Source organism: Peromyscus eremicus, chromosome 1 (assembly GCF_949786415.1).
Source record: "Peromyscus eremicus chromosome 1, PerEre_H2_v1, whole genome shotgun sequence".
Classification (NCBI taxonomy): Eukaryota; Metazoa; Chordata; class Mammalia; order Rodentia; family Cricetidae; genus Peromyscus; species Peromyscus eremicus.
The window spans coordinates 166,808,654-166,834,867 of NC_081416.1; the positions used below are offsets into that span (position 1 = coordinate 166,808,654).

General features: G+C 40.2%; 1 protein-coding gene across 4 annotated transcripts in view; it reads left to right on the forward strand.

The window, feature by feature from the left end:
* LOC131924573 (carcinoembryonic antigen-related cell adhesion molecule 1-like) overlaps nucleotides 1-26,214 on the forward strand; it is an 80,854-nt gene that overhangs the window by 23,127 nt on the left and 31,513 nt on the right. For 3 of the 4 annotated variants that reach the window (XM_059279872.1, XM_059279868.1, XM_059279880.1), the window contains exon 5: nucleotides 16,215-16,490. The exons of the other annotated variant lie outside the window; for it this stretch is intronic. In XM_059279872.1, the coding sequence (XP_059135855.1) occupies nucleotides 16,215-16,490 (276 nt within the window). The remainder of the gene's footprint in view (nucleotides 1-16,214; nucleotides 16,491-26,214) is intronic. 4 annotated transcript variants of the gene reach the window in all.

Genomic DNA, 26,214 nt, shown 5'->3' on the forward strand with positions numbered 1-26,214 from the left:
ATTAAAATAAAAAAGATGTACAAGGCCAGCCCAGACTATGTTGTGTGACCCAGTCAATAATAACAACAATAGATGTCAGTATAGCAAATAGAATTTGCAAAATGATTAAGAGTTTAGTGTCTGAGTCAGACAAACTGTCAACCCTCAGAATTTAGTAAAATATTCATGTTACTCTGCACCCCATAACACACAATCAAATTTTCTATAGATTATTTCCAAAACCTAATGTGAATACTGCATAGACACTAGTCTTATTGTGTTAAGTACAGGACAAAGATAGGAGGAAATAATACATTTTTCACTGTAGAGATAAATTTCTAAGTAGTTTATTCCAAGGTTTCGATCCATAAATGTAAATTCCATAGATAGAAAGGACCTGTAACGAGTTTCTTACTACGTTTGCATATTTATTTTTTTTTGTGTGGGTGTCCCACACCTAGTGTGTGAAGGTCAGAGGACAGTTTGTGGGAGCCAGTTCTCTGGGGACAGGGGATTGAACTCAGGTGGGGGAGCAAGCCTTTTATCTTAAGCCGTTTCACTGGCCCACATTCATTTGTGCATTTATATCTGTGTGACAGTTGGGGGTAGGTACTGAGAGGGAGTACAGCAGGTATTCTTTTTAACTGAGCCATCTTGGTGGCCCATAAACTGAGTTTCTTATCCTCATGCTTACATTGACAGCATGACCTACTTGCACAAGACTCTTTTTTCTGATAACTGTTTTTGTGTGATATGTAATTGTGTGTGTGTGTGTGTGTGTGTGTGTGTGTGTGTGTGTATTGTGTGTATTGTTTATGTCACTGGAGAGATAGCTCAATGGTTAAGAGCCCTGGCAGCTCTTCCAAAGGACAGGGGTTCTATTCTCAGCACTCCCATGGCAGCTTATTACTGTCTGTAACTGAAGTTCTGAGGAATTCAACATGCTATTCTGTCCTCCTCAGGTACCACACATGCATGTTCTGCAGAGACATACAAGCAGCCAAAAGACCCATATAATGCATCTGGCATCATAACAAAGACACCATGTGAAATCCAATTTCAAGATGCTTTCATCCTGTCTCCTAAATGTCTGGTGACTTTCAGCTCTGATCCATTTCAGGTCTTTGATCCATTTAGAGTTGATTTGTATATGTTGGTAGGTGAAGGCTTAACATCATTTTTTACCTGGATATCCCATTTTCCCAACATCCCTGGTTTAACTGATTATTTGTCCATCATTGAACAATTTTAGCAGCCTGATCAAAACTCATCTGGTCACAGAGAGGCAGATGGACAGTAAGAATGCCTTTGAAGTTCTGTAACTCAATAGGACAACTCTGTTTCACACCAGAGTTCAAATTCAAAATAGCCAGCAGAAAATGAATGGTTTTAACAAACACAAAAAGTGACAGATGAAATGCTGTAAATTTCCTTTATTATGTTTAGGAACATTCCTTGTATTCCTGATCTCTCTAAGACCTTTGTCATGAAAGGGTGTTAGAGTTTTTCAAAGGCTTTTCCAGCATCTAATGAGATGATCATGTGGATTTTTTTTCTTTCTTTCTTTCTTTTTTTTTTTTGTTTATGTGGTGGATTACATTGACAGATTTTCGTATGTTGAACCATTCCTGCATCTCTGGAATGAAGCCTACTTGATCATGGTGGATAATTTTTCCATGTGTTCTTGGATTCGGTTTGCCAGTATTTTACTGAGTATTTTTGCATCAATGTTCATGAGGGAGATTGGTCTGCAATTCTCTTTCTTTGTTGCATCTTTGTGAGGTTTGGGTATCAGGGTAACTGTAGCCTCCTAAAAAGAGTTTGGTAATGTTCCTTCTGTTTCTATTGTGTGGAACAATTTGAAGAGTATTGGTATTAGCTCTTCTTTAAAAATCTTGTAGAATTCTGTGCTTAAACCATTTGGTCCTGGCTTTTTCTGGTTGGGAGATTTTAATGACTGTTTCTATTTTCTTAAGGGTTATAGGTCTGTTTAAATTGTTTATCTGTTATTGAACTTATTTTGATACATGGTACCTATCCAGAAAATTGTCCATCTCTTTTAGGTTTTCCAATTTTGTGGAGTAGAGGTTTTTGAAGAATGACCTGATGATTCTCTGGATTTCCTCATTGTTTGTTGTTATGTCTCCCTTTTCATTTCTGATTTTGTTTATTTGGATGCTCTCTCTTTTCCTTTTGGTTAGTTTGGACAAGGACTTGTCTATCTTGTTGATTTTCTCAAAGAACCAACTCTTTGTTTCATTAATTCTTTATATTGTTCTCTATGTTTCTATTTTATTGTTTTCAGGCATCAATTTGATTATTTGCCGGCATCTATTCCTCCCATGTGAGTTTGCTTCTTTTTATTCTAGAGCTTTCAGTTGTGCTGTTAAATCACTAGTGTGAGATTTCTCCAACTTCTTTATGTGTGCATTTAGTGCTAAGAATTTTCCTGCTAGCAATACTTTCATAGTGTCCTATAAGTTTGGGTATGGTGTATATTCATTTTCATTGAAGTCTAAGAAGTATTTAATTCTTTTTTTTATTTCCTCCTTGACCGATTGATTATTCGGTTGTACATTATTCACTCCATGAGATTGTAGGCTCTATAATTTTTGTTATTGTTGAAATCTAATTTTAAGCCATGGTGGTCCAATAAAATGCAGGAGGTTATTCTCAAATATTATTATGGACCCTCCTTAATATTATTCTTCCCAGGGGCCCAGAAGAGAAGCTATGAACAATGACAATTTTGTGGGGGAAATGAATCTGAGGAAACCAAGCTCTCTTTGTCTATCTTATTCCTCTGGGATAAAATCCTGTCTACACAGCTGCAGTTCTGTTCTCGTGCCCAGTTCCTTTCTTGCCTGATTTCTCTCTGTATTTATATACTTTCCCCTCTAAGTTCTATCTTAATTCTCTCATCTTAATTCTGCCTCATTTATGTCCTTCTCATCTCATCCTTACTCATGTAGTATTTCCCTATCTGTCTCTTCCTCATCTTCCATCTTGTCCTCAAGTTCTCTCCTCAAAATCTTCTTCTAAGTCTCCTTATACCTATCAGTTCTCCCCAAGTCTCTGAGATATTCAGTTATAAACCCAAGCAACAGCAATCGTCTGGCAGAACAAGGTCATCAGGCTTGAATTCCTACAGGGTCATAAAGGCAGGTAAGAATTGTCCTCAGGCAGTGACTGTCAGGCTTTGTTTTACAACCTAAAAAGGGAGTGTTAAAAGAGGAGGTCAGCTAAGATCTAATGATTGGTTAGTATATCAAGAAAAGGGGATTTATGTGCTCAGTCTACATTCCTAGAAGTGCTTAGGTAAGAAGTTAGTAGTCTATAATGTTAGTAAGGTATAGCTGAATTTAGGCAGGATAAATATAGACAAGTAGAATTCTGGGAAGTGAATTGCTATGTCAGTAGATACCAGCCCGCCATCCAGGGAGCAGTATGTAACATGCACAAAGGTAAAGCCACGGAATATGTGGCAACATATAGATTAACAGAAATTGGCTGAGTTTAAGTATAAGAGCTATTCAGTGGTAGGCCTGAACTATTGGCCAAGCAGGTTTTTTTTTTTTTTTTTTTTTGGTTTTTCGAGACAGGGTTTCTCTGTGTAGCTTTGCGCCTTTCCTGGAACTCACTTGGTAGCCCAGGCTGGCCTCGAACTCACAGAGATCCGCCTGGCTCTGCCTCCCAAGTGCTGGGATTAAAGGCGTGCGCCACCACCGCCCGGCTGGCCAAGCAGTTTTAATTAATATAAGCCTCTGTATTACTTAGGTCCAAGCGGCCATAGGGTAGTGGGAGCTGGGCAGGACCTGGAAAACTTCAGCTATAAATGGTGCCCAACAGCTCAAGTTTCCACCTGAAACCTGAGAATATTTAATAATCAATTCTAAATGGAGCCAAAAACAGGTTCCTGCTTCATGTCTCATATGGGTGGTGAAACACCTCAACATGTGGGCTTGAGCTACTCTATGGTGGGTTTGTGGCATGTGGGCTTGACCTGCAGCATGGCAGATTCCAAGCCATGCAGTATGCTGTGTGGTGGATTTAGCTTTTGCTAGTATATTAAAAAAAAAGGTTTCTGGACTATATGCTGCTTTGATAGAGGCATAGACCCACTGCCTCCCAGAGTCTGGCAATGAGCATGGTTACTCCGAAGCTGGTGGTAAACGTAGTTCCACCATGTTAAAAAGCTAAATTGGTTGGAGCCAGCAGCCAAGGCTTCTGCTTCAGTACTAGGCACTGCAGTTTAAAGCAATAGTTACACAATAAGACAAATTCAGATGGAATAGTTTAAAATGTATATAGGCTTGAAAAAGAGACAAAAAGGAATATATGCAGTTATATAAACAAATATTTTTTAAAAATAAAGTCTTTAAAGAGACAGTAAAGGTAATATTAAAAATAAGCCATGTAAAGATTCTCACATAGAGAATCTAGATTGTGTTGTCTTTGGGATTTTTAACTGCAGGAAGACATTTGATTTTAAAGACTTCTCAGTTAAACCAGTATGTATATTTTAAAGGTACCTTGACTTCAAAATTTGGATCTAAAGATATGTTGCTTTGGAAAGGAGGCTTTGCTTTTGTTTCCACAGAAAGCCAGAGGCTATGGGTTTGTTCCAGATTAAGATACATCAGGTTTGACCAGCCAAGACCCCCTGAAAGGTCTCCAATGACATGACGGCCCAGATGATCCAACATCCAGAACAATTTCAAGGCAACTGTCTCAGAGAATACAGCCTCATGAACTACTCCATAACCCTAAAATTTTCATTGTGTCCCCATAAGAATACAGTGCCTTCATCCAGCCAGAAGTAGTGTGAGAATCTATGCCCAAATTCCCAAATATACCAAGCTGGCTTAAGGAATGGAATTGGCTCACTCCTTCTCTAAACCCAACCATATTGCTAAAAGAACAGGTTGAGAGATTCTTCTGTCACATATCAGAAGAGCCCTCTGGTGTGGGACAGGGGAAAACCAATATTTTTATTTAAAACAGGTTTATTATAAGTACAATCTCTTTCTAAAGAAGACAAGAGGATAGTATAGATATGATAGGATGAAAGGGTAGATTAATGAACCTACTTTTAAAGAGCAACAACTTGTTTAAAAATGTTTTACATTGCTATGGATTTTAGTTTATTGATACAAGTTTAAAGTTAATTTTGTTATTGTGTGTATATTTTTACTCTTGTTTAAGGTATTATGTTTATACATCTCATTTAAAATGAGTTGTAATGTATCATTAAGAAATACAGATTAGGGGCTGGAGAGATGGCTCAGAGGTTAAGAGCACTGCTTGCTCTTCCAAAGGTCCTGAGTTCAATTCCCAGCAACCACATGGTGGCTTACGACCATCTGTAATGAGATCTGGTGCCCTCTTCTGGCCTGCAGAGATATGTGCAGACAGAACACTGTGTACATAATAAATAAATAAATCTTAAAAAAAAAAAAGAAATACAGATTAGGGCTGGAGAGATGGCTCAGAGGTTAAGAGCACTGACTGCTCTTCCAGAGGTCCTGAGTTCAATTCCCAGCAACCACATGGTGGCTCACAACCATCTGTAATGAGATCTGGTGCCCTTTTCTGGCATGCAGGCATACATGCAGGTAGAACAAATAAAGAATTTTTTTAAAAAAAGACTGAAGAAAAAGAAATACAGATTAATAGTTAATCATCTACAATAATCAATATAGTCATTTTATTTGAGTTTTCTAGTTATACATAGATAGATTTCAATTAGGTAGGTAATCATCAAACACTTCAAAGACCTACAGAATATGACAATTAAAACATTTTACAAACTTAAACTTTCCTGGATAATGAGACACATCTGCTCCTGGCAGCACTGATTTACTTCAAAGAGAAAGATGGGCATCGAAGACACTTCATGTGGAGTTTATCTTCTTCTTGGCAAAAATAGCCATTTGGGCAAAAAACTGTTCTTGCCTGGGATACTTGAAAAACATGTTGTGTTGACTGGACAAACAGAACCCATGGGAAGGTGATCACTGAACTTTGCAAGGCAAGACGGTCCTTCAGGTTCCTGCTTTGCAGAAGAAACTGCCAAACATTCTACAGGACAAAGAGAGATGTGACTGAGAGACTCTAGTCCTATAGGCTGAAGATGAATGCCCCAACATTACAGAGGAACTTTTGGTGACTGTCCAGACAGAGAGCTGTCTCTCTCATTCTAGATTTTTGGAAGTTTCTTACAATGTTCTTCCTGTTTAGTTAGGTATAATTATATCCTTCTGGGATCTTTGATGTAGTTGAAGACTAAATAGTTATAATTTCCTTAGTTATGATAAAAGATAAGTTAGATATGAAATGTTAGACTCACAAATATAGGACAGATTGAATATCTTCTTTAATTTTGCCAACTACAAATAGACTAAATATTATAACTATGATTCTTCCTTGATAATTGTTTTGTTATATGTAATTTTACTATATTCAAGTTAAAACCTTCCTTTTTGAAAAAAGGAAATGAGAAGTTCTGGAGATGTCCTTCTGCATGCTGTGAATCTGTATTGCTCTGATTTGGTTGATAAATAAAATGCTGACTGGCCAGTAGCTAGGCAAGAAGTATAGTATGGATGGGAAAGGCAGAGAAAAGAATTCTGGGACCAGGAAGGCTGAGTCAGGAGTTGCCAGTCAGACACAGGAAGCAATATGTGAAGGCAGAACTGAGAAATGTACCAAGCCATGTGGCTAAACATAAAAAAGAATTATGGGTTAGTTTAAATGTAAGAGCTAGTCAACAGTTAGCCTGAGCTAATGGCTGAGGATTTTTAATTAATATAAGCCTCTGTGTGTTTACTTGGATCCAAGCAGCTGCAGGGCCATGGGAGCTGGGCAGGACCAGGAAAACTTCAGCTACAGTAAGGCTGTATAAGAAAAGAGGGTCCCAGCTTTAAATTTCACAAGAAATAAAGCTATCAGCCTGACCTAGGAGACAAGTATTGTTTCCATAAGGGTATTATCTTAGTTCAGGAGATTGTTTGGCCTTGGATGCTTGATGTATATATTTTAGATATATACACTGTTAGGAATTCTTGGAAGCACACATAGCATACAAGAAAATCATTGTAAGAACCAGCTAATATACATACAAAAGATAAAATATCACTAAGACTTCCTAAGCCATGGCTTGACCTTCGCAAAAGTCCTTGAACTTTCCAAGTAATAGCTTTGGTGATAGTAGCTGAATTCCATTACATTTTCCTGTGGCTTGCAGCAGTTCCAGGTTTTTCATACAGTAAATAAAGGAGAATGTTTAATTCACTCTAGGGTAGTAAAAAACATGGATAAATTTAAATTTGGATTTGACTTGAAAAATGAAAATTAATCTATGTAGATGACAAGCAGAGAATTAGTTTAGCCATCTAATAGGTGTAGTTGTATATAATCAGAATATCTCTGCCCCAAGATGGGAGCAGAGGAGAAACATAAAAATCTATCATTAGCTAGTATAGCATAATATGGTCAAATGTGTCTAAATACTATAATTGTGACTTATCATAAAGAAATGATTAGTTTGGAACATTAACTCTATCAATCTCTGATTAGTGGTATTAATTTGGTTAAACTGTATTTTGAAGAGGCATTGTTAGATAAAAAGTTACTTGAGTTAGTCACAAGCACCTGTGGGACCAAGGCTGCAGTTGAAACTGACCTAATAATTGAAATTTGTAATCAAGGCAATATTAACACATTTAGCTATGAGAGGACTGTAATATTCTGTGTCAGGGTATACATAGCAAGACTTACATACAGAACAATTATCAGAGAAGACTATCTGATAGTATATATATTTCAGGATCACGGGCAGAATTTATACAATTAATAACAGAGCATTTTTAAGGGCAGTCCAGCCCCTGGGCTGGTGAGTACAGTACAGAAAGAGGGATAAGTCACAAAGGGGCTGTAGAAATCATTCATGGTTACTTCCTGCTGATATGGGGTCAAAGCTGAGGGTCTTGAAGGCTGAAATGCAATAGAAACCCAAGAAGAGCAGGCTGTTTCAGGCTCTGTTAAGACATGTGTAGCAGGATTTTCTGTCTCATGGGCTAGAGGGCAGGATGCAGGGCTGAGCTGGACAGCACATCCATGTGGGCTGGAGAATGGAGGATGGGGTGCAGACCTGCAGCTAGACAGCATGTCTGTGGTCCAGAGGGTGACAACCTGTAACTCTTTAAATGATCAGAATTTCTGCTGGAAACAAATACATGTATTAGTGGTAGAAAATGCAGTTGAGGAGTTTGAAGGAGGAAACTTTTTCTCTTGGGTGTACCTATGGAATATTAAATGCATGGTTTTAGCAGATGAGAGAAGGGGATATCAGGCCAGGGAGAGAGGGAACGATCCACCCTGCCAGAGAAAAAAAAACAAAATTTGTAAGTGGGAGACAAACTGTAATCAGATTGCATTCCTAATGATCCTTCTTGGCTTGTGAGTACTGGAGAATTTTGATCTCCTGAAGCTTATAAGAACCTTGTTGAAAGACAAAATCTTCAGAAACTTTAGTAATATGATAACAGTGGTGAATTTTTCAGTGCAAAATTATGAATCTTAGGAGTCTCAACAAAACAGCAGGATAGTCAGAGAACGAAATCTGAAATTATATATATATATATATATATATATATATATATATATATATATATATATATATCAAGTCTTGATTATCTTTTGATCAAAATTAATAAAAATACATTGAGGACAGGATTGTTTCTAAAAATATTTCCATAAGTTTTAACATCATTGATGAACAGAGTTCATGAAAAGGATCTGGAATTGTATAAGTTTATTCATAAAGTCACAGCTCAATATTTAAGAATCTAGAGGTAAATAACAGCCTGTACTCAGACTGGCCGTAGCATATTTGTCCTCCAGCAGCCTAGTATATGGTGTGACCAGGCAAACCAGGATTCATAAAGATGGTCAGTATCCTGTGAAAACATGTAAGCATATCCTCTTTTTGACATTATGAGAACATCAGTACCTTTACAAATACAAGTGAGAAGGTCCTAGAGGCTTAGGTGTAACTTTGTGGCTTGGCCTAGGGATAATAAGGAATGCCTGCAGTGGGAGATATAAAAAATTAAGCACCAATTCTTAAGAGCTCTTGAAGTATATGTAAGGCCTTTGTTCATGCGCTCAAGGCCTTCTTAAAATTGAAAAGCAGTGGAATAAATAACGTATTACTTCTTTGCCTCATACCCATAAATCATAAGGTCATTAGCCTCATGGGTAAGTTTCCATGGGGAGAGAATTTGTAATTGTTGGACAGACATGAGAAAGTGCCAGTATAGACCTATCTGTCAATCTATAGACTCATAAGTTTCATAGTTTGATATAAATATAATATCACCTTGCAATAAATGTATTGAAATATATGTACTAATATATATTATTATTGGGTTGGGGAACTGTGAGGAAACTATAATTTACAGTTAGTTCTGATAGTTAATCTGTATATATGATGAGGAACTCAGCTCAGTAAATGAGTTCTGGATAAACAGGACTCATACTTCCTGCTCTGCATGTCAGCTTTTGACTTCCATTGTGTCAGGTTAGAAGGCAAGCTAAAAGGGAAATGTTGACAATCTTTAGGGTGAGGAGGTATGGTGAAGAAGCAATCTTGTAAGTCTATAACAATTATATTTTGAATTCTAGGGGTGGCTGTGGGAGATGGCAAACTAGATTGTGAAGCTCCCCTTGGCTCCAATAAAGTTCATTTAATTTTTTAAGGTCTTGTAACAGCCTGTAAGCCTGATTTTTTCTAACCAACAAAATATTGGGGTGACTCAAGGGCTGGTGGGAGGCTTTATATGCCCTACTTTAAAGCTTTTCCTCCACCAGACAAGTAGCAGCTACAATTCTCTCAGCATTCAAAGTCCATTGTTTAACCCAGATAGGAGCATGAGATTTCCATGTAGTGGGGTCAGCAGTGAACAGTGGCCCCTAGGGCAAATTTTAATACCCTAGATCATGTCTGTCGTTTATAATTTCTAGAATAATGGGCTTAGTTATGTCTTGGGTTTGTTTACCCAAGTTCTTTTAAGTATAAAACCCATCTATATCATTAGAGCTAAAATTAGTCCATAGCAGAGATTAGTGAAACACAAATTAATTTCTGCATGTCTCTTCCCCACAGAGTGTTAGGTATAAAGGAGATGACCTGTAGGCAGAATATGCCATAATTTTATCTATCTGACCATTTTAATATTCCTGAGACTTTGGTTACAATATTACCTTGACCTTGACCTATAAGAGATGAAGGAGTACTAGTCGTCTTAAGTACTTAGCCAAACTTTTTCTGAAATGTAAGAAATGTCCATGCTTATGTCTAGCAAGTCAATTATTCTTTTCCCTGTATTTTAAGGGTTTAGTTGGTCTGTAATATTTAATTTCCTGAACCCAGAAGACTATAACATTAGAATCCAAACTGGCAGCTCCGTTAGGCGCTGCCCTGTAGAATCTGAATTGCTTTTGTAGGAGGTTTACAATAATCTTAATTTTCCCAGTAAAGTCAGGATCAATCATTTCTTGGACAATTATTATACCTTATACAGCAGAGGAGCTATGGCCTTTTATTAGCCCCAGGCCTCTTCTGGGGAAGGTCTGTAGACTCCACTATTAAGGCATACATAAGTCTATTTATAAAGCCTGTATATCTCAGATCTTAATATAAACTTTATCCATAGATCTAACTTAGGCATCCATCCTCAGTATCTCTAGGTTATTTACTGAGATGTGGGTATCATTTATACCATATCTGGATGTTTATATGTTATATTTATCTATCACAATAACTGGAAATTCATATATCATGTTATTTTTTAACTTTCCTAAACGGTCTCTATATCTAAATTTTCATACCCTTATAAAAAAACTTTACATCCAAAAGCATTTATGTATTTAATTAGTCAGGAGACATAGGTGATTGATTATTGAGAAAGGCAATGTAAAGTGAATTTCTTTTAATGAAGGAAGAGTAAAAGGTCATTTTTTTTTTTTTTTGGTTTTTCGAGACAGGGTTTCTCTGTGTAGCTTTGCGCCTCTCCTGGAAATCACTTGGTAACCCAGGCTGGCCTGGAACTCACAGAGATCCACCTGGCTCTGCCTCCCAAGTGCTGGGATTAAAGGCGTGCGCCACCACCGTTTTGAAATCTGTTTGGTGAGCTATCTTTTATGCAGAATTGGATAGCAAGGCAAATTATCTTTAGACCTGGTAAATGGAAATATAATCTAAATTATCTCAAAGTACAATTTGCACTAAACCCTGACAGTAAGAGGCACGGCATAGTTTAAAGTCGGAAATCTAAACATTTTTTAAATGTTAGGGGTGAAGTAAGGAATTTATTATATTAATATTCAGCATACTTAGACTGTTTATAAACATAGTTTTGTATAGAGAACTTGAACTTTTATAAGATGATCAAGCTTTAACTTGTATCCTAATAATTACCTTTAATAGCTTAAAATTTAAAAAAGTCTTATCCTTAATAATGTACAGATCAGGTTGACCAATCATGTACATTCAAGCGCTCTACCACTGAGCTAAATCTCCAACCCCCATTTTTGGTTTTATGAGACAGGGTTTCTCTGTGTATCCCTGGCTGTCCTGGAACTTACTTTGTGGACCAGGCTGGCCTGGAACTCACAGATATCCACATGCCTCTGCCTCCGGAGTGCTGGGATTAAAGACATGTGCTACTACACGAGACCCCATAGAATTTCGTTTTTGTTTGGGGTTTTTTTTTGTTGTGATGGTTTTGATGTTGTTGTTGTTGGGTTATTTTTTTGTTTTTGTTTTTGTTTTGTATTTTGTTTTTTGTTTTTTGTTTGTTTGAGGCATGGCTTCTCTGTGTAGTTTTGGTGCCTGTCCTGGATCTCACTCTGTAGACCAGAATGGCATTGAACTCGCAGAAATCCTCCTGCCTCTGCCTCCCAAGTGCTGGAATTAATGGCATGTGCCACCACTGCCTGGCTCCCATAGCATTTCTTTATGTGTTGTTCTAGATAGCTTTCCAGTTACTGTGATGAAATGCCACAACCCAAACCAACTTGGCAGTTAGGGTTTATTAGGCTTAAATGTCTTGATCAGGGTCTGTCATTGAAGGAAGTGCAGGCAAGAACCCTGGGGAAAGCTTCCTGGCTTGCTCCCACAACTTGCTCAGCTGCTTTTCTTACAGAGCCCATAAGAAAAGGGCTATCTGCAAGGGGATAGCACTGGGTCCTCCTCCACCAAACAGTAATTAAGAAAATGACTTGCCAGCCATTGTGATGGAGGTGATAGCTCAACTGAGGTTTTCTCTTCCCATGTGAATTTAGTCTGTCAAATAGACAAAAAATAAGCAGCCTGTCTTTATTGGTCATCTGTTCCTCTTTCTTTAAAAAAAAATGTCAGGTCTTTTCCTTCTCTTTGGATTGAGCTGCTTGTGTTTTTTATTGTTACTATTGTTGAACTGAGAGAGTTTTTTATATAATTTGGACCATGTTCAGATGTACAATATGTAACATTTATTGGCACTTGGTAGTGGTCTTCCCACTTTCTTGATCCATGGTCTATTACTTCTTAAAATTGCTTTAACGGGAATTCCAACTGTACATAGTCTGGAGAAAAACAGTGTGATCTTTGAAGTTTGTGTACAAGACAGGATGGTTAAGTCAACTGTCTAACATCCACCACCCCATTTATCTCACATTTGTTATGGTAAGACATTGGAAATTTGTCTTGGCTGCTCTGAAACATACACTAACTTTGATGACAATTCTCTATGGGTTATTCTAACCAGCTCCTCCTTCCAATGTGAAATTTACATCTTGCTACTGACAGCTCCTTGGAGTTTCCTTCCCACAGCCAGATTAGCCTACTCTTTTATTTATCTATTTATTTATTTGTTTGTTTGTTTGTTTGTTTGTTTGTTATACAGTGTTCTGCCTGCACACAAGAAAGAAACAATATATTTCGTTATATATGTTTGCAAGCCACCATGTTCTTGCTGGGAGTTGAACTCAAGACCTCTAGAAGAGCAGCCAGTGCTCTTAACCCCTGAGCCATCTCTCCATCCCTAGTCCAGGGATTATTTCCTGTAGGCAAATACTAATAGACACTACTTGGTGAAAGGTCAAGTCATTGTTAACATTTAAGATTCTTGAAGACCTAGCAATGATCATTTCCCTTTTGCCCTATTATAGGGAAACTGAGTCAGGAAACACAGTCATTCAATCAGGGTCACATAGGCCATCAGTGGCACAAGCTATCTGTCCACAGCCACATATCCAGCCTCCCCACCATGGAGACCTGCTAGGTGACCTTTACCCTTCTAGATCATTTCATAGGCTCAGGATTCTTATAAGGCTCCCAGATTCCTGTCCATCAACATCAAACACCTGACAAAAATAGCCCACCTGTGGCCCAATCTGACCTAAACGTCAGCCAGATCCTGAGCTGTGTGAGATCTCTGACAGGGTGTCAGGATTCTCAGGGAAGCTGAATGGGAAGACTAATCACAAACTATCTGTAGGACAGCTCTGGAGGGCTCTGGTCTAAATAGTGTAGCTGGAGGGCTCTGGTCTAAATAGTGTAGCTGGAGGGACTTGAAACTTGGGTTTCAAGGCAGGAAATAGTTAAGTGAGGACCAAGAGATAAAATGAGGTCTCTGATTCCAAGTCTTGAGTCTGACCATCACCAAAAACTGAAGCTCGGTTCACTCATGAGAAAGTCCTTGCTTCTTCCATACACAGCACAGGAGGCCCCATTATCTCTGAGCACTCAGCCACTCCAACAGTCTGTAATTTATTTCCAGCCTGATTCTTTAAGGATATGGGTTGGTTGGAAGTTAAGAGACTGTCTCTGGTTGTAAGAGGCCTTTGCAAGAATCAAAAGTACCACACAGGGCAATCATGTCTCTGGGGTCAGCACTGATACCCAAGCCCAATATCACAACCAACAATTCCAATCCCATGGAGGGTGATGACTCAGTAGCATTAATGTGTGAGCCTAAGACTCAGAATACAGCCTACCTGTGGAGGATAAATGGCCAAAGCCTCTCAGAAGAGGACAGGCTGAATCTGTCTGAGGACAACAGGACTCTCACTTTACTCAGTGTTGTGAGGACTGACACAGGACCCTGTGAATGTGAACCTGGAACCCAGTGAGTGCCTCCCCAAGTGACCTATTCTCTCTGAACATTACCTGTATTTTCTGTTTCATCCTGGCCCCAACTGCCTAAACACATAGGTCTTGATCTACCATACTCAGTCCAAGTCCCCTTGGGTTCTGATACACACCTACCATACAGATACCTAGGCTGCTAGGGCATCCTGGCAATCACATGGTAGACAGGCCCAGCATTGAGCTTGAATGGGCTGCAGGGACTTCTCCTTCCCAGAGAGTCTCAGGGTGATGGAGACAGGAGACATGTCAGACTCAAGCTCAGTGCACACATGAGTGTGCAATGGCGATATTTGTGTGTTGCACATGAGATAGATCAGGGCTTGGCATGCTGCATGAGTACTCTTCTGCTAATCTGCACACCAACTCTGGGTGAAATCTGCTCAATTAAGGTTAAATCACAGCTCAAAGAGATACTATGTCCTTCTGCAGACCAGGATTTCCCCTTCCCTCTGCTGACATCATGTATGACTTTATTCTGTTTGCTCCAGAAGGTCCAGATGTCTCGATCATATCTCTCTTAAATATTCATTTCCATTCCAGGCAAACCTCAGCCTCTCCTGCCACACAGATGCTAACCCACCTGCACAGTACTCTCAGTTTGTCAATGGAGACCTCCAGTCATCCTCCCAAAAGCTCTTTATTCCCAACATCAATACTAATAATAGCAGATCTTATGTCTACGTCATCTAAAACTGTCACTGTCCTCAGTAAGACCACAGTCAAGAACATTACAATCCTTAGTAAGTGGATAACTGAAATATCAGCACAGGGTTTGGAATGAAGTCTTTTGGCTATCTGGGAATGGGAAGAAGCATTTAATTTCCAGTCCGTGTCTATGGTATCAAGCAAAACTCAGTCGTCTCCCAAGACTCCTGTTCCATCCATATGTCTAGTGGCCTCCTTGTTCTCTAACTTCTGGCTGAAAGGGATGGAGCTTGCAATGTGAAGAGGAGGTTCTCCAAGCCTTGGAAGTCTTCAGTTGTGTGAGGGACTTTCCATGGTTAGGAGAGCCTCAAGGTCAAGATTTCTTTCTGAGCCTAACACAAGCTTTACTGTCCTCTCCATTTTCATTTTATGACCTCCATGACCTACAAGGAATGCCCAAGGCCTTTAAACTGTACTCACATTCTTATTCTCCAAATTGAGGAGAAAATGCTCCATAGATGGGGACTAGACCTCTGCTCCCAGGTCTGCTCCTGCCTCATGGGTGGGGTGGCTGGCTCATCTCCGACTCTATAGGATGGGAAGAGTGGATGGAGAAGGTGCCTGGGAGCCCTGTTCTGAGTCAGGGTGAACCATGTCACTGACAGTTCATGATGCTCTTTTGCTTACTCTTCTCAAGGTTCAAAAAACAAATGTCAACTGAGTGTGGTGGCACACACCTTTGATGCCAGCACTGAGGAGGGAGAGGCTTGTAGACAGTGTGAGTTTGAACCCAGCCTGGTCTACATAGCAAGTTCCAAGGGAGCTAGCACTGTACAGTGAGACCCTGTCTCAAAAATTATCAGTACTGAGGATTAGAGTAGCAGGCTGTGGTCAACACTGTGGTTATTCACTTCTTCTCTGTAGTATTTAATCCATATCCATGGGGCAGGAAATAAAACTTTTCTTCAAAGTTAGGCATTTCTCCCAGTCCCAACTTCTAGCCTTTAACACCTTTAAGATTAGCTGGGCCATCTTAACCCCATGACAAATTATTTAATAAAAAATAAACATAAGGTTATTTCATAAAGGAGGGACCTGACAATTCACACTCACAGAAAGTGTGAGCAAGAATTCCCACAAAAATCATTGGGAAATACATTCCCTCCACCATGAGATTTCTGGACATGTGGGCCGAAGAGGCTCCCAGTCCTAAGTCAGGGTCACTGTGGGTGATCTTGGTAGGAGTAAGATTCAGCTCTCTCCTTACAGACCGTATCTTGAACCTAAACATGTGATCTTGCAGAGGGCCCCTTCATTCTATGGGCCCTGGGACTGCCTGAGATCTCTGAGTGTGAAGGACTCTGAGCTGGTCCCCTCCACTGTTTTTCCACAGAGCCAGTGACTCTACCTTCCATCCAAGTCACCAACACCACAGTCAAAAACCTGATCTCTGTGTTCCTGAACTGCTTCTCAAACAGCACTGGAATCTCTGTCAATTGGCTCTACAAAGGCCAGAGTCTGAGGATCACAAATAGGATGAGGCTGTCCCCGAACAACAGCACCCTCCAAATAGAATCTGTCAAGATTGAGGATTCTGGGGACTATCAGTGTGAAGTATCCAATCAAGTCAGTTCCAAGAGGAGTGACCCCATCCAGCTGAACATAATACGTGAGTGACCTCTGTTCCCCTCTTACTCCATAATGTTGGGGATGGGGGCAGTTTCTTTATCAACAGAGTGCAGAATGAGTCAAAGTCACAAGGAGAAAAACGTTGTTCAGGAAACAAATACAGCAGGCTTGGTGATGGATGCATGTTAATCTCATGATAACACACCAAGCAAGCTGAGTCCAGTGCTGCATGCCTTTAACCCCAGCACACCAGAGGCAGAGACAGTTTAATCTCTATGAGTTCCCAATGTCCCTGGTCTTTGTAGCCAGTTTCAGGTTAGCCAGAGCTACATAGTGAGACCCTGTCTCAAAAGAGAGAGAGCACGAAGCAGGAGACATAGAAGTACAAGGCCAACTCAGATTACATTGTGAGACCCTGTCAATAATAACAACAAAAATGTCAATACAGTAACTAGAAATGCAAAGTGATTAAGAGTTTAGGGTCTGGGTCCAACAAACAGTCAACCCTCAGTATCTAGTAAAATATTCATGTTACTCTACACACCCTCCCACACATTCAAATCTTCTTTAGATTATTTCCAATGCCTAATATGAATACTGCATAGACAATAGTTTTCCTGTGTTCAGTACGGTGCAAGAATAGGAGGAAACAATAGATTTTTCACTGTAGAGATATTTTTCCAAGTAGATTGTTTCCAAGGTTTAGATCCATAAACATAAAATCCATAGATAGATTGGAGTTGGGGATTTAGCTCAGTGGTAGAGTGCTTGCCTAGCAAGCACAAGGCCCTGGGTTCAGTTCTCAGCTCTGAAAAAATAAAGACAAAAAACAGATAGAAAGGACCTGTATTGAGTTTCTTACTACATTTGTACATTTATTCTTTTTGTATGCATGTCCCACACCCATGTGTGGAGGTCCGGGGATGATTTGTGGGATCCAGTTCTCCAGGCAAAGAGGACTGACTTCAGGTGGGTGAGCAAGCCCTCTTTATCTGCTAAGCCATTTCTCTGGCCTACATTCGTTTGTGCATTTATTTCTGTGTGGCAGTTGGGGTAGGTACTGAGAGGGAGTATGGCAGGCACTCTTCCCATTTGAGCCATCTTGGTGGCCCATATACTGAGTTTCTTATCCTCATGATGACATTGCCCACCTGACCTCCTTGCACAAGACTCCTTTTTTTCTGATAACTGTTTTTTTATGTATAGCAGTGTGTATATATATATATATATATATATATATATATATATATATATATATATATATATGGTTTATGGGACTAGAGAGATTAGCTCAATAATTAAGAGCCCTGGCAGCTCTTCCAAAGGACAGGGGTTCAGTTCCCAGCACCCACATGGCAGCTTATTACTGTCTGTAACTGAAGTTCCAAGGAATCGAACACCTTCTTCTGTCCTCCTGAAATACCAAACATGCATGTTCTGCAGATACATATAAGCAGCCAAAAGACCCATATGATGCATCTGGCATCATAACAAAAACACCATTCGAAATCCAATTTCAAGGTGCTTTCATCCTGTCTCCTAAAAGTCTGATGATTTTCAGCTCTGATCCATTTTAGATCTTTGATCCATGTAGAGTTGATTTGTATATGTTGTAAGGTGAAGGCTTAACTTCATTCTTTTACCTGGATATCCCATTTTCCCAATATCCTTTGTTTAACTAATTATTCATCCATCACTGAACAATCTTAGCAGCCTGATCAAAACTCATCTGGTCACAGAGAGTCAGATGGACAGCAAGAATGCCTTCCAAGTTCTGTAACTCAATAGGACAACTCTGATTTACACCAAGTAATTCAAAAAAGCAAGCATAAATGAATGTTTTTAACAAGCATAAAAAGTGACAGATGAAATTGTGGATGTGACAACTGCTCAGATCTGACACACATTATAATATATATGCAAAACTGTGCCCTATAAACACACATTTTGATCTTATCAACTAATCATTAATTTAATCATGGCCAGTGTGCATGAGCAGTTCCAGGCTTTCCAATTCTATTTCACTGATCTATATGTCTGCCTTTATGTCAGCAGTAGACTATTTTGATTGTTGCAGCTTTGTACTAAAATTATGAAATCATGAAGGATGTCCTGCAATTTCATTTTTTTTCAAGATACTTTTAAGGCCAGGTATGGTGGTGCTTGCCTCTAACCCAGCTCCTGGGAGCAGAGACAGGTGGTTCTCTGGGAGTTTGAGGTCAGCCTGATCTATAGAGTGAATTCCAGGACAGCTAGAATGGATGTTTTTATTTCTGTGCAAAATGCCACTGGGGTTTTAATCTGATGTTCATAGAACTGATAGGTTACATTCATGGATATTGTCATCTATTTAAAAAAAGTCTTTCAGGCAAGTTGGCTCATGCCTGTAATTCCAGCCACTCAAGAAGCTGAGGTGGGAGTACCAAATTCTAAGAGTGCCTAACACAGACATTTCAAGGCCAGCCTGATTAATTTAGTGACATCCTGTTTCTAAATAAAAATTAAAAGGCAGAGCTTAGAGTATAGCTCAATGGTAGAGAATTGCTTACCATGCACAAACCCCTGGGTTCAATCCCAGTACTGCAGAACAACAGTAATAATGAGATTAAGTCTTCCAACCCATCAACCCCAATGGCTGTCATTTCTTGTCTTCTTTCATCATCTCCTATTTGGGAGTTTAATAGGTGCACTTCTTTTATCTCCTTGGTGGAGTTAATTCTAAGTATTTTATTCTTTTTGGTACACTCATAAATAAATACCTTCTTCATTTCCTTTCCAATTGTTTTCTGTTAAGGCTGGGACTATTGCTCAAGGGCTGAACAATTGCCAGGCATCCATGAAGCCCTAGGTTCAAGCTCCACTACTGCCAGGAAAAACAAAAATCAAATTGTTCATGGTCAATATTAGTTTACAGAAATACTGATCACTTGGTCATGTTCATTTCATTAGCCAACAATTTTGCTAGTTTTGCTCATTTAGTTCTGAGAACTTTCTGTACAATGTTAAGTATTTTCTATAATGAACTTCCTGTCATCTACAGATATCTTTAGCACCTCGTAATTGGGCACCTTCATTTCATTGTCAAGCCTAATGGCTCTGTGTAGTAATCCTAAGAGTCTCCTGAACAGAAGTGGTCACAGCAGCATCCTGTGTTCTTCCTGATCTTAGGGAGAAAGCTGTCAGTCTCCCCACTGAATATAATGTTGGCTGTGGGTTTCCATGTATGGTCTTTGTTACACTAATCTGGACTTCTATCCAGTTTCATTGTTTTTATCATCAAAGTCTGTAGCTAGAGTTTTACTGCCTGGCCCACAGTCAGGACAAATCTCTCTCACCTGCCAGTCCCACAGCCGCTCAGACCCAACCAAGTAAACACAGAGACTTATATTGCTTACAAACTGTATGGCCGTGGCAGGCTTCTTGCTAACTGTTCTTATATCGTAAATTAATCCATTTCTATATATCTATACCTTGCCATGTAGCTCGTGGCTTACCGGCGTCTTCACATGCTGTTTGTCACAGTGGCGGCTGGCAGTGTCTCTGACTCAGCCTTCCACTTCGCAGCTTTATTCTCCTCCTTGTCCCGCCTATACTTCCTCCTGCCTGACTACTGGCCAATCAGCGTTTTATTTACCAACCAATCAGAGCAACACATTTGCCATACAGAACATCCCACAGCAAAAGTCTGTAAAATTTTGTCAATTTTCTGTTGATTCAATCTTATTGGGTATACAGCTATTGGATTTTGTTTCTTACACGATTCTATCTCTAAAGAATCCATGTTTGTAGGAATTTGTCCATTGCATCTAGGCCACTCAACAGTTAGCATATAACTACTGAATGCTCTTGAAATTCTTCATATTCTTGAGAATGGATGGTGAGTTCCCAAATTTTAGTAATATCCATCTCTTTTTTTCAAAGTTAATCTGGGGAAAGGTTGCTAATGTTGTTAATCATTTTTGAAGAACCAACTTTTGGTGCATCCACTTTCTTTGCAGTTACTCTAGTCTCTGTTTTGTTTATCTTCATTCTCATCTTTAGTTTTTTCATTTCACTACTTTGGGGGAACTTTCAGGGGGGAAGAGTCTCATTATATAACCCAGACTTGCCTCAAATTCACAATCCTCCTGCCTCAGCCTCTGATGCTAGGATGCTAGGTTATATCACATACTTCACCTGTTTCATAGTAGTTCTTAAAGACTTAATATAATAATCAAGTAACCTTTTTGGCAAAATACCACACACACAGGAAGAAAAATGTTAGCTGCAATTATTCCCACAACTAGTGTTAGACTTGAAGCCAGATAGCCTTGTCTATCTCTGATTAACCATAGAGATTTAAGTACTTTTTTTAATTTTTATTTTGCAATACAATTCAGTACTACATATCAGCCACGGATTTCCTTGTTCTCCTCCCTCTGGCCCCCCTCACCTTCCCCCCAGCCCATCCCCCATTCCCACTTCCTCCAGGGCAAAGCCTCCCCCATGGACTGAGATCAACCTGGTAGACTCAGTCCAGGTAGGTCCAGTCCCCTCCTCCCAGGCCGAGCCAAGCGATCCTGCATAGGCCCCAGGTTTCAAACAGCCAACTCATGCAATGAGCACAGGACCTGGTCCCACTGCCTGGATGCCTCCCAAACAGATCAAGCCAATCAACTGTCTCACCCACTCAGAGGGCCTGATCCAGTTGGTGACCCCTCAGGCATTGATTCATAGTTCATGTGTTTCCTTTCGTTTGGCTAAAGTGCTAGAGAGGCCCACAGAAATCCACAAAGATACCCCCACAACAGACTGCTGGCAATGGTCGAGAGACAGCCCAAACTGACCTACTCTGGTGATGGGATGGCCAAACACCCTAATTGTCATGCTAGAAACCCCATCCAACTACTGAGGGATCTGGATGCAGAGATCCATGGCCAGGCCCCGGGTGGATCTCTGGGAGTCCAGTTAGTGAGAATGAGGAGGGTTTATATGAGCCAGATTTAAGTACTTTTTGAAAACCACTTTAAGCTCCAGTTTTTCATCCTCTGAATGGAAATAATTTCTATGAGACAGACTCATCATATAGATGAAACCAGATACAAATACAGGGCCAACCACATCGTAAATACCATACCACCTTGGTCAACATTAGCATTATAATCACTCTTGAGCAGACTGGTGAGGTTTGAGCCCCAAATGGTTGTAACAAAGAGTAAAGAGGTGAGGATGGCATTAATACATAAGGGGTATGGGGAGACACGTTATCCAAAAATTGAAACCACTGTAACATGACTACTAAATAAAAATATGAGAGAGGATAAAAAAGGAGGTGGGTCTGATGCAAAATTTCAAACCTGGTAATTTACTAGTTTTCATCCTCCAAGATGTGGCCATGATGGTTTTATACAAGCAAGGTATTAGTGGAGGGATATGCTTGTGAAGGTGAGCCTGAGATAGCCCTCAGGACACATAAAGATATGATCTCTGTGGAGGCAGAGAAGGAGGCATGTCTTAGATTGCAGTGCAGTTCCAATAGAGTTTCTGCAAGGTCAAGGCTGAGTTCTCCACAGTCACCAAGCAGAGGGGAGTGGGGTCTTACAGAGTCTGCATTGCTTTCCTATCTCACTGCAGAAACCATGGTCTCTGCAGAGGAGCTGGTCCATTGAGAGTCAATAGCCTGGGCCTTCTGTCACTTAGATCACAGCCACAAGAGCCCACTTACTCGTGGCTGCCACAATGAGACTCTGAGAAAATATGTAGCCATGGAAATGCTGGAAGTTTCAATACCCAAAATCGCAATTGCCCTGTCTCACATTCCCACAGCTTCACATGATTGCCTGGATGAAATTGATGGAATTCTGGGTTTGGAAGGAAGAGGGAGAACCAACCTAGAAACACAGCAAGGTGGAAAGGACACTTGTGAAGATCTTCACACTTCAACTTACACAATCAGTCTTCCCACAGAAAGTTTGGAAGATGTTATCAGCTTCTACAGGAGTTCCCTGGTAGAATTTTTGAGGTCACTTATGTACCCTCTCATATCGTCTGCAAATATGGCAAGTCTGACTTCTTTCTTTCGAATTTGTATCCCCTTGATTTCCTTTGTTGTCTTACTGCTCTAGCTAGAACTTTGAGTACTATTTTGAATAGATATGGTGAGAGTGGACAACCTTCTCTTCTTCCTGATTTCAGTGGAATTGCTTTGAGTTTCTCTCCATTTAATTTGATGTTGGCTGTTGGCTTGCTGTAAATTGCCTTTATTATGTTTAGGTATGTTCCTTCTATTTCTGATCTCCCCAAGACCTTTGTCTTGAAAGGGTGCTGGATTTTGTGGAAAGCTTTTTCAGCATCTAGTGAGATGATCATGTGGGTTTTTTTTTTCAGTTTTTTTATATGGTGGATTACATATGACAGATTTTCATACCATACTTGCACCTCTGGAATGAAGTCTACTTGATCATGGTAGATAATTTTTTGCTCTGTTCTTGGATTTCGTTTGCCAGTATTTTATTGAGTATTTTTTTTTTTTTTTGGTTTTTCGAGACAGGGTTTCTCTGTGTAGCTTTGCGCCTTTCCTGGAACTCGCTTGGTAGCCCAGGCTGGCCTCGAACTCACAGAGATCCACCTGCCTCTGCCTCCTGAGTGCTAGGATTAAAGGCGTGCGCCACCACCACCCGGCTTTGAGTATTTTTGCATCAATGTTCATAAGGGAGAATGGTCTGCAATTCTTTCTTTGTTACATCTTTGTGAGGTTTGGGTATCAGGGTAACTGTAGCCTCCTAAAAAGAGTTTGGCAATGTTCCTTCTGTTTCTATTGTGTGGAACAATTTGAAGAGTATTGGTATTAGCTCTTCTTTAAAAATCTTGTAGAATTCTGTGCTGAAACCATCTGGTCCTGGACTTTTTCTGGTTGGGAGATTTTAATGATTGTTTCTAATTCCTAAAGGGTTACAAGTCTATTTTAATTGTTTATCTGTTCTTGATGTAAATTTGGTATATAGTACCTATCCAGAAAATTATTTTTAGATTTTCCAATTCTGTGGAGTAGAGGTTTTTGAAGAATGACCTGATGATTCTCTGGATTTCCTCATTGTTTGTTGTTATGGATCCCTTTTCATTTCTGATTTTGTTTATTTGGATGTTCTGTCTTTGCCTTTTGCCTAGTTTTGGCAAGGGCTGTCTATCTTGTTGATTTTCTCAGAGAACCAACTCTTTGTTTCCTTGATTCTTTGTATTGTTCTCTTTGTTTCCATTTTATTGATTTCATTCCTCAGTTTGATTATTTCCTGGCATCTATTCCTCCTGGGTGAGTTTGTTTCTTTTTGTTCTAGAGCTACAGTGTGCTGCTAATTTGCTAGTGTGAGATTTCTCCAGCTTCTTTATGTGGACATTTAGTGCTAAGTATTTTCTGCTTAGCACTGCTTTCATAGTTTGGATATGCTGTACATTCATTTTCATTGAATTCTAGGAAGTCTTTCTTTTTTTATTTCCTCCTTGACCATTGGTGATTCAGTTGAGCCTTATTCAGTTTCCATGAGATTGTAGGCTCTGTAATTTTTGTTGTTGTTGAAATCTAACTTTAATCCATGGTGGTCCAATAAAATGCAGGAGGTTATTCTCAAATATTATTAAGGACACACCTTAATAATATTCTTCCCAGGGGCCCAGAAGAGAAGCTATGAGCAGTGACAATTTTTTTGGGAAATGAATCTAAGTACACCAAGCCCTTTCTTTGTCTGTCTCCTTTATTCCTCTAGGATAAAATCCTGTCTACACAAGTACAGTTCTGTTCTCATGCCTAGCTACTTTCTTTCCTGATTTCTCTCTGTATTTATCTACTGTCCCCTGTAACTTATATCTTAATTCTCTCATCTTAATTCTGCCTCATTTATGTCCTTCTCATCTTGTCCTTACCCATCTATTACTTCTCTATCTTGCTCTTCCTCATCTTTTTTTTTTTTTGGTTTTTCAAGACAGGGTTTCTCTGTGTAGCTTTGCGCCTTTCCTGGAACTCACTTGGTAGCCCAGGCTGGCCTCGAACTCACAGAGATCCACCTGGCTCTGCCTCCCGAGTGCTGGGATTAAAGGCGTGCGCCACCACTGCCCGGCTGCTCTTCCTCATCTTTAAGAACCAAAACACCCCCATTTCAAGCAAGCCCTTCACCCCAGCTTGAAATAGGCCTGAGCTTCAAAATTCTCAGAGCTGCTAACATAGGTCCCACGATCTCAAAAGTACAAAGTCAAGATGTTTGAAGTACTATCTGGTAGCAACTGATTAACCACAGAATGCCCCAGTGCTGGAGATGGTAAACAGTACAAAGTCAGGATGTTTGAAGGACTATCTGATAGCAACTGATTAACCCCAGAATGTCCCAATTCCGGAGACAGTTTATAAAGTTTGACAAACAACCAGTCAAAACTGCAAAGAAAGATAACACAGAAATTTTGGAAAGACCCTAAATCTTGAACCATTCAGAATTGTACCTGTACTAGCACCCCTATCTGGTAGAACCTTGTGATTTTTGCTTTGAAAACTGAGCTTGTAGAGGGGCCAGCAGTTCCTCTAGTCTTCACTTTATTGGTGTGCTTGATGAGGTCCCTGCCATGCTGCTTGAACTGCTCCAATAAACCTTGCTTTTGCATTCCACAAGGTTCATGTCTCTGGTGGTCTCTTTGGGGGATCTCGAGCACCCAGGGCACATTTGGTTTGCACGTCCTGGATTTTGGGAAACCTCCCCAGAGACCCCAAACCCTGAAAGTTTACATTGGCCAATTGGGTGAGTCTGTCTGTCTGTCTTGCCTATTTGTTGTTTCTGTTTTCTGTTTCTCCTTTCCATTTCTGATTCTGCCAGCAGCTGTTTGTTTCTGAGAGGTTCCACTTTGGTGGACATGCCATAAAAGTGAACCTAGAGGAGTTGGGAATCATCCCCTCTCCTCGTCTTGGCAGGGGTCTCAAGTCTTTCTTAGGCCACTTTGCCAGGGACCCACGAGGGTCCCATCTGTGTATCTGAGAACTCGGGGCATTGAGAGACTGTTGACTTGTCTGCACCCCATACGTATGGTCTTTGGCATAACTGAGAATCACTCTCCAGCAGCCCATCTGCCAGGAGCATCTGTCAGCTGCCTTGGAACTCTGCTGAGGGCCCTAGTTCCCCATTTTGTCTGACTGTCTTGTTGATAAGTGTGGTCTGTTTCATTTCTGTTCATCTTTCTTCTGAACACATACCAAGTCAAGCCATGGAAAACACTCCTTCATTTCCCCCCCCCTGACCTGACCTTAGCTCATTGGAAGGATGTAAGGGATATTGCTCATAACAACAGCGTAAATGTTAAGAAAAATAAGTAGATAACTTTTTGTTCTTCAGAATGGCCTGCTTTTGACATCAGCTAACCAAGGGAGGGAACCTTTGACTCCAGGATCATACAAAGAGTCGAGGAGATCATGTTCAGGCCATGAATGGGCTACCCAGATCAAATCCCCTATATAGTTGCCTGGAGGGGGCTCATTGAGGGGTTGGAGGGACCCCTCCCATGGGTCAAACCGTTCCTGCTTCATCCACCCATGGTCCTGGTCCCAAACCTACTGCCCCTTTGCTAGCATCTTCCCCCTCACAGGTGCTTCCTGTGAGACCCAAGGAAGGTGACCCAAAGCCCTGTGTCATTCAAGGAGAAACGGAGGAATCTGAACTTTTCCCTCCACCTACTCTCCTCCGCTTGCTGCTACTCAGCCCGCCAATCTCCAAACCCAATCCACAGCCCCAACAAGAACCACCTTTACAGGG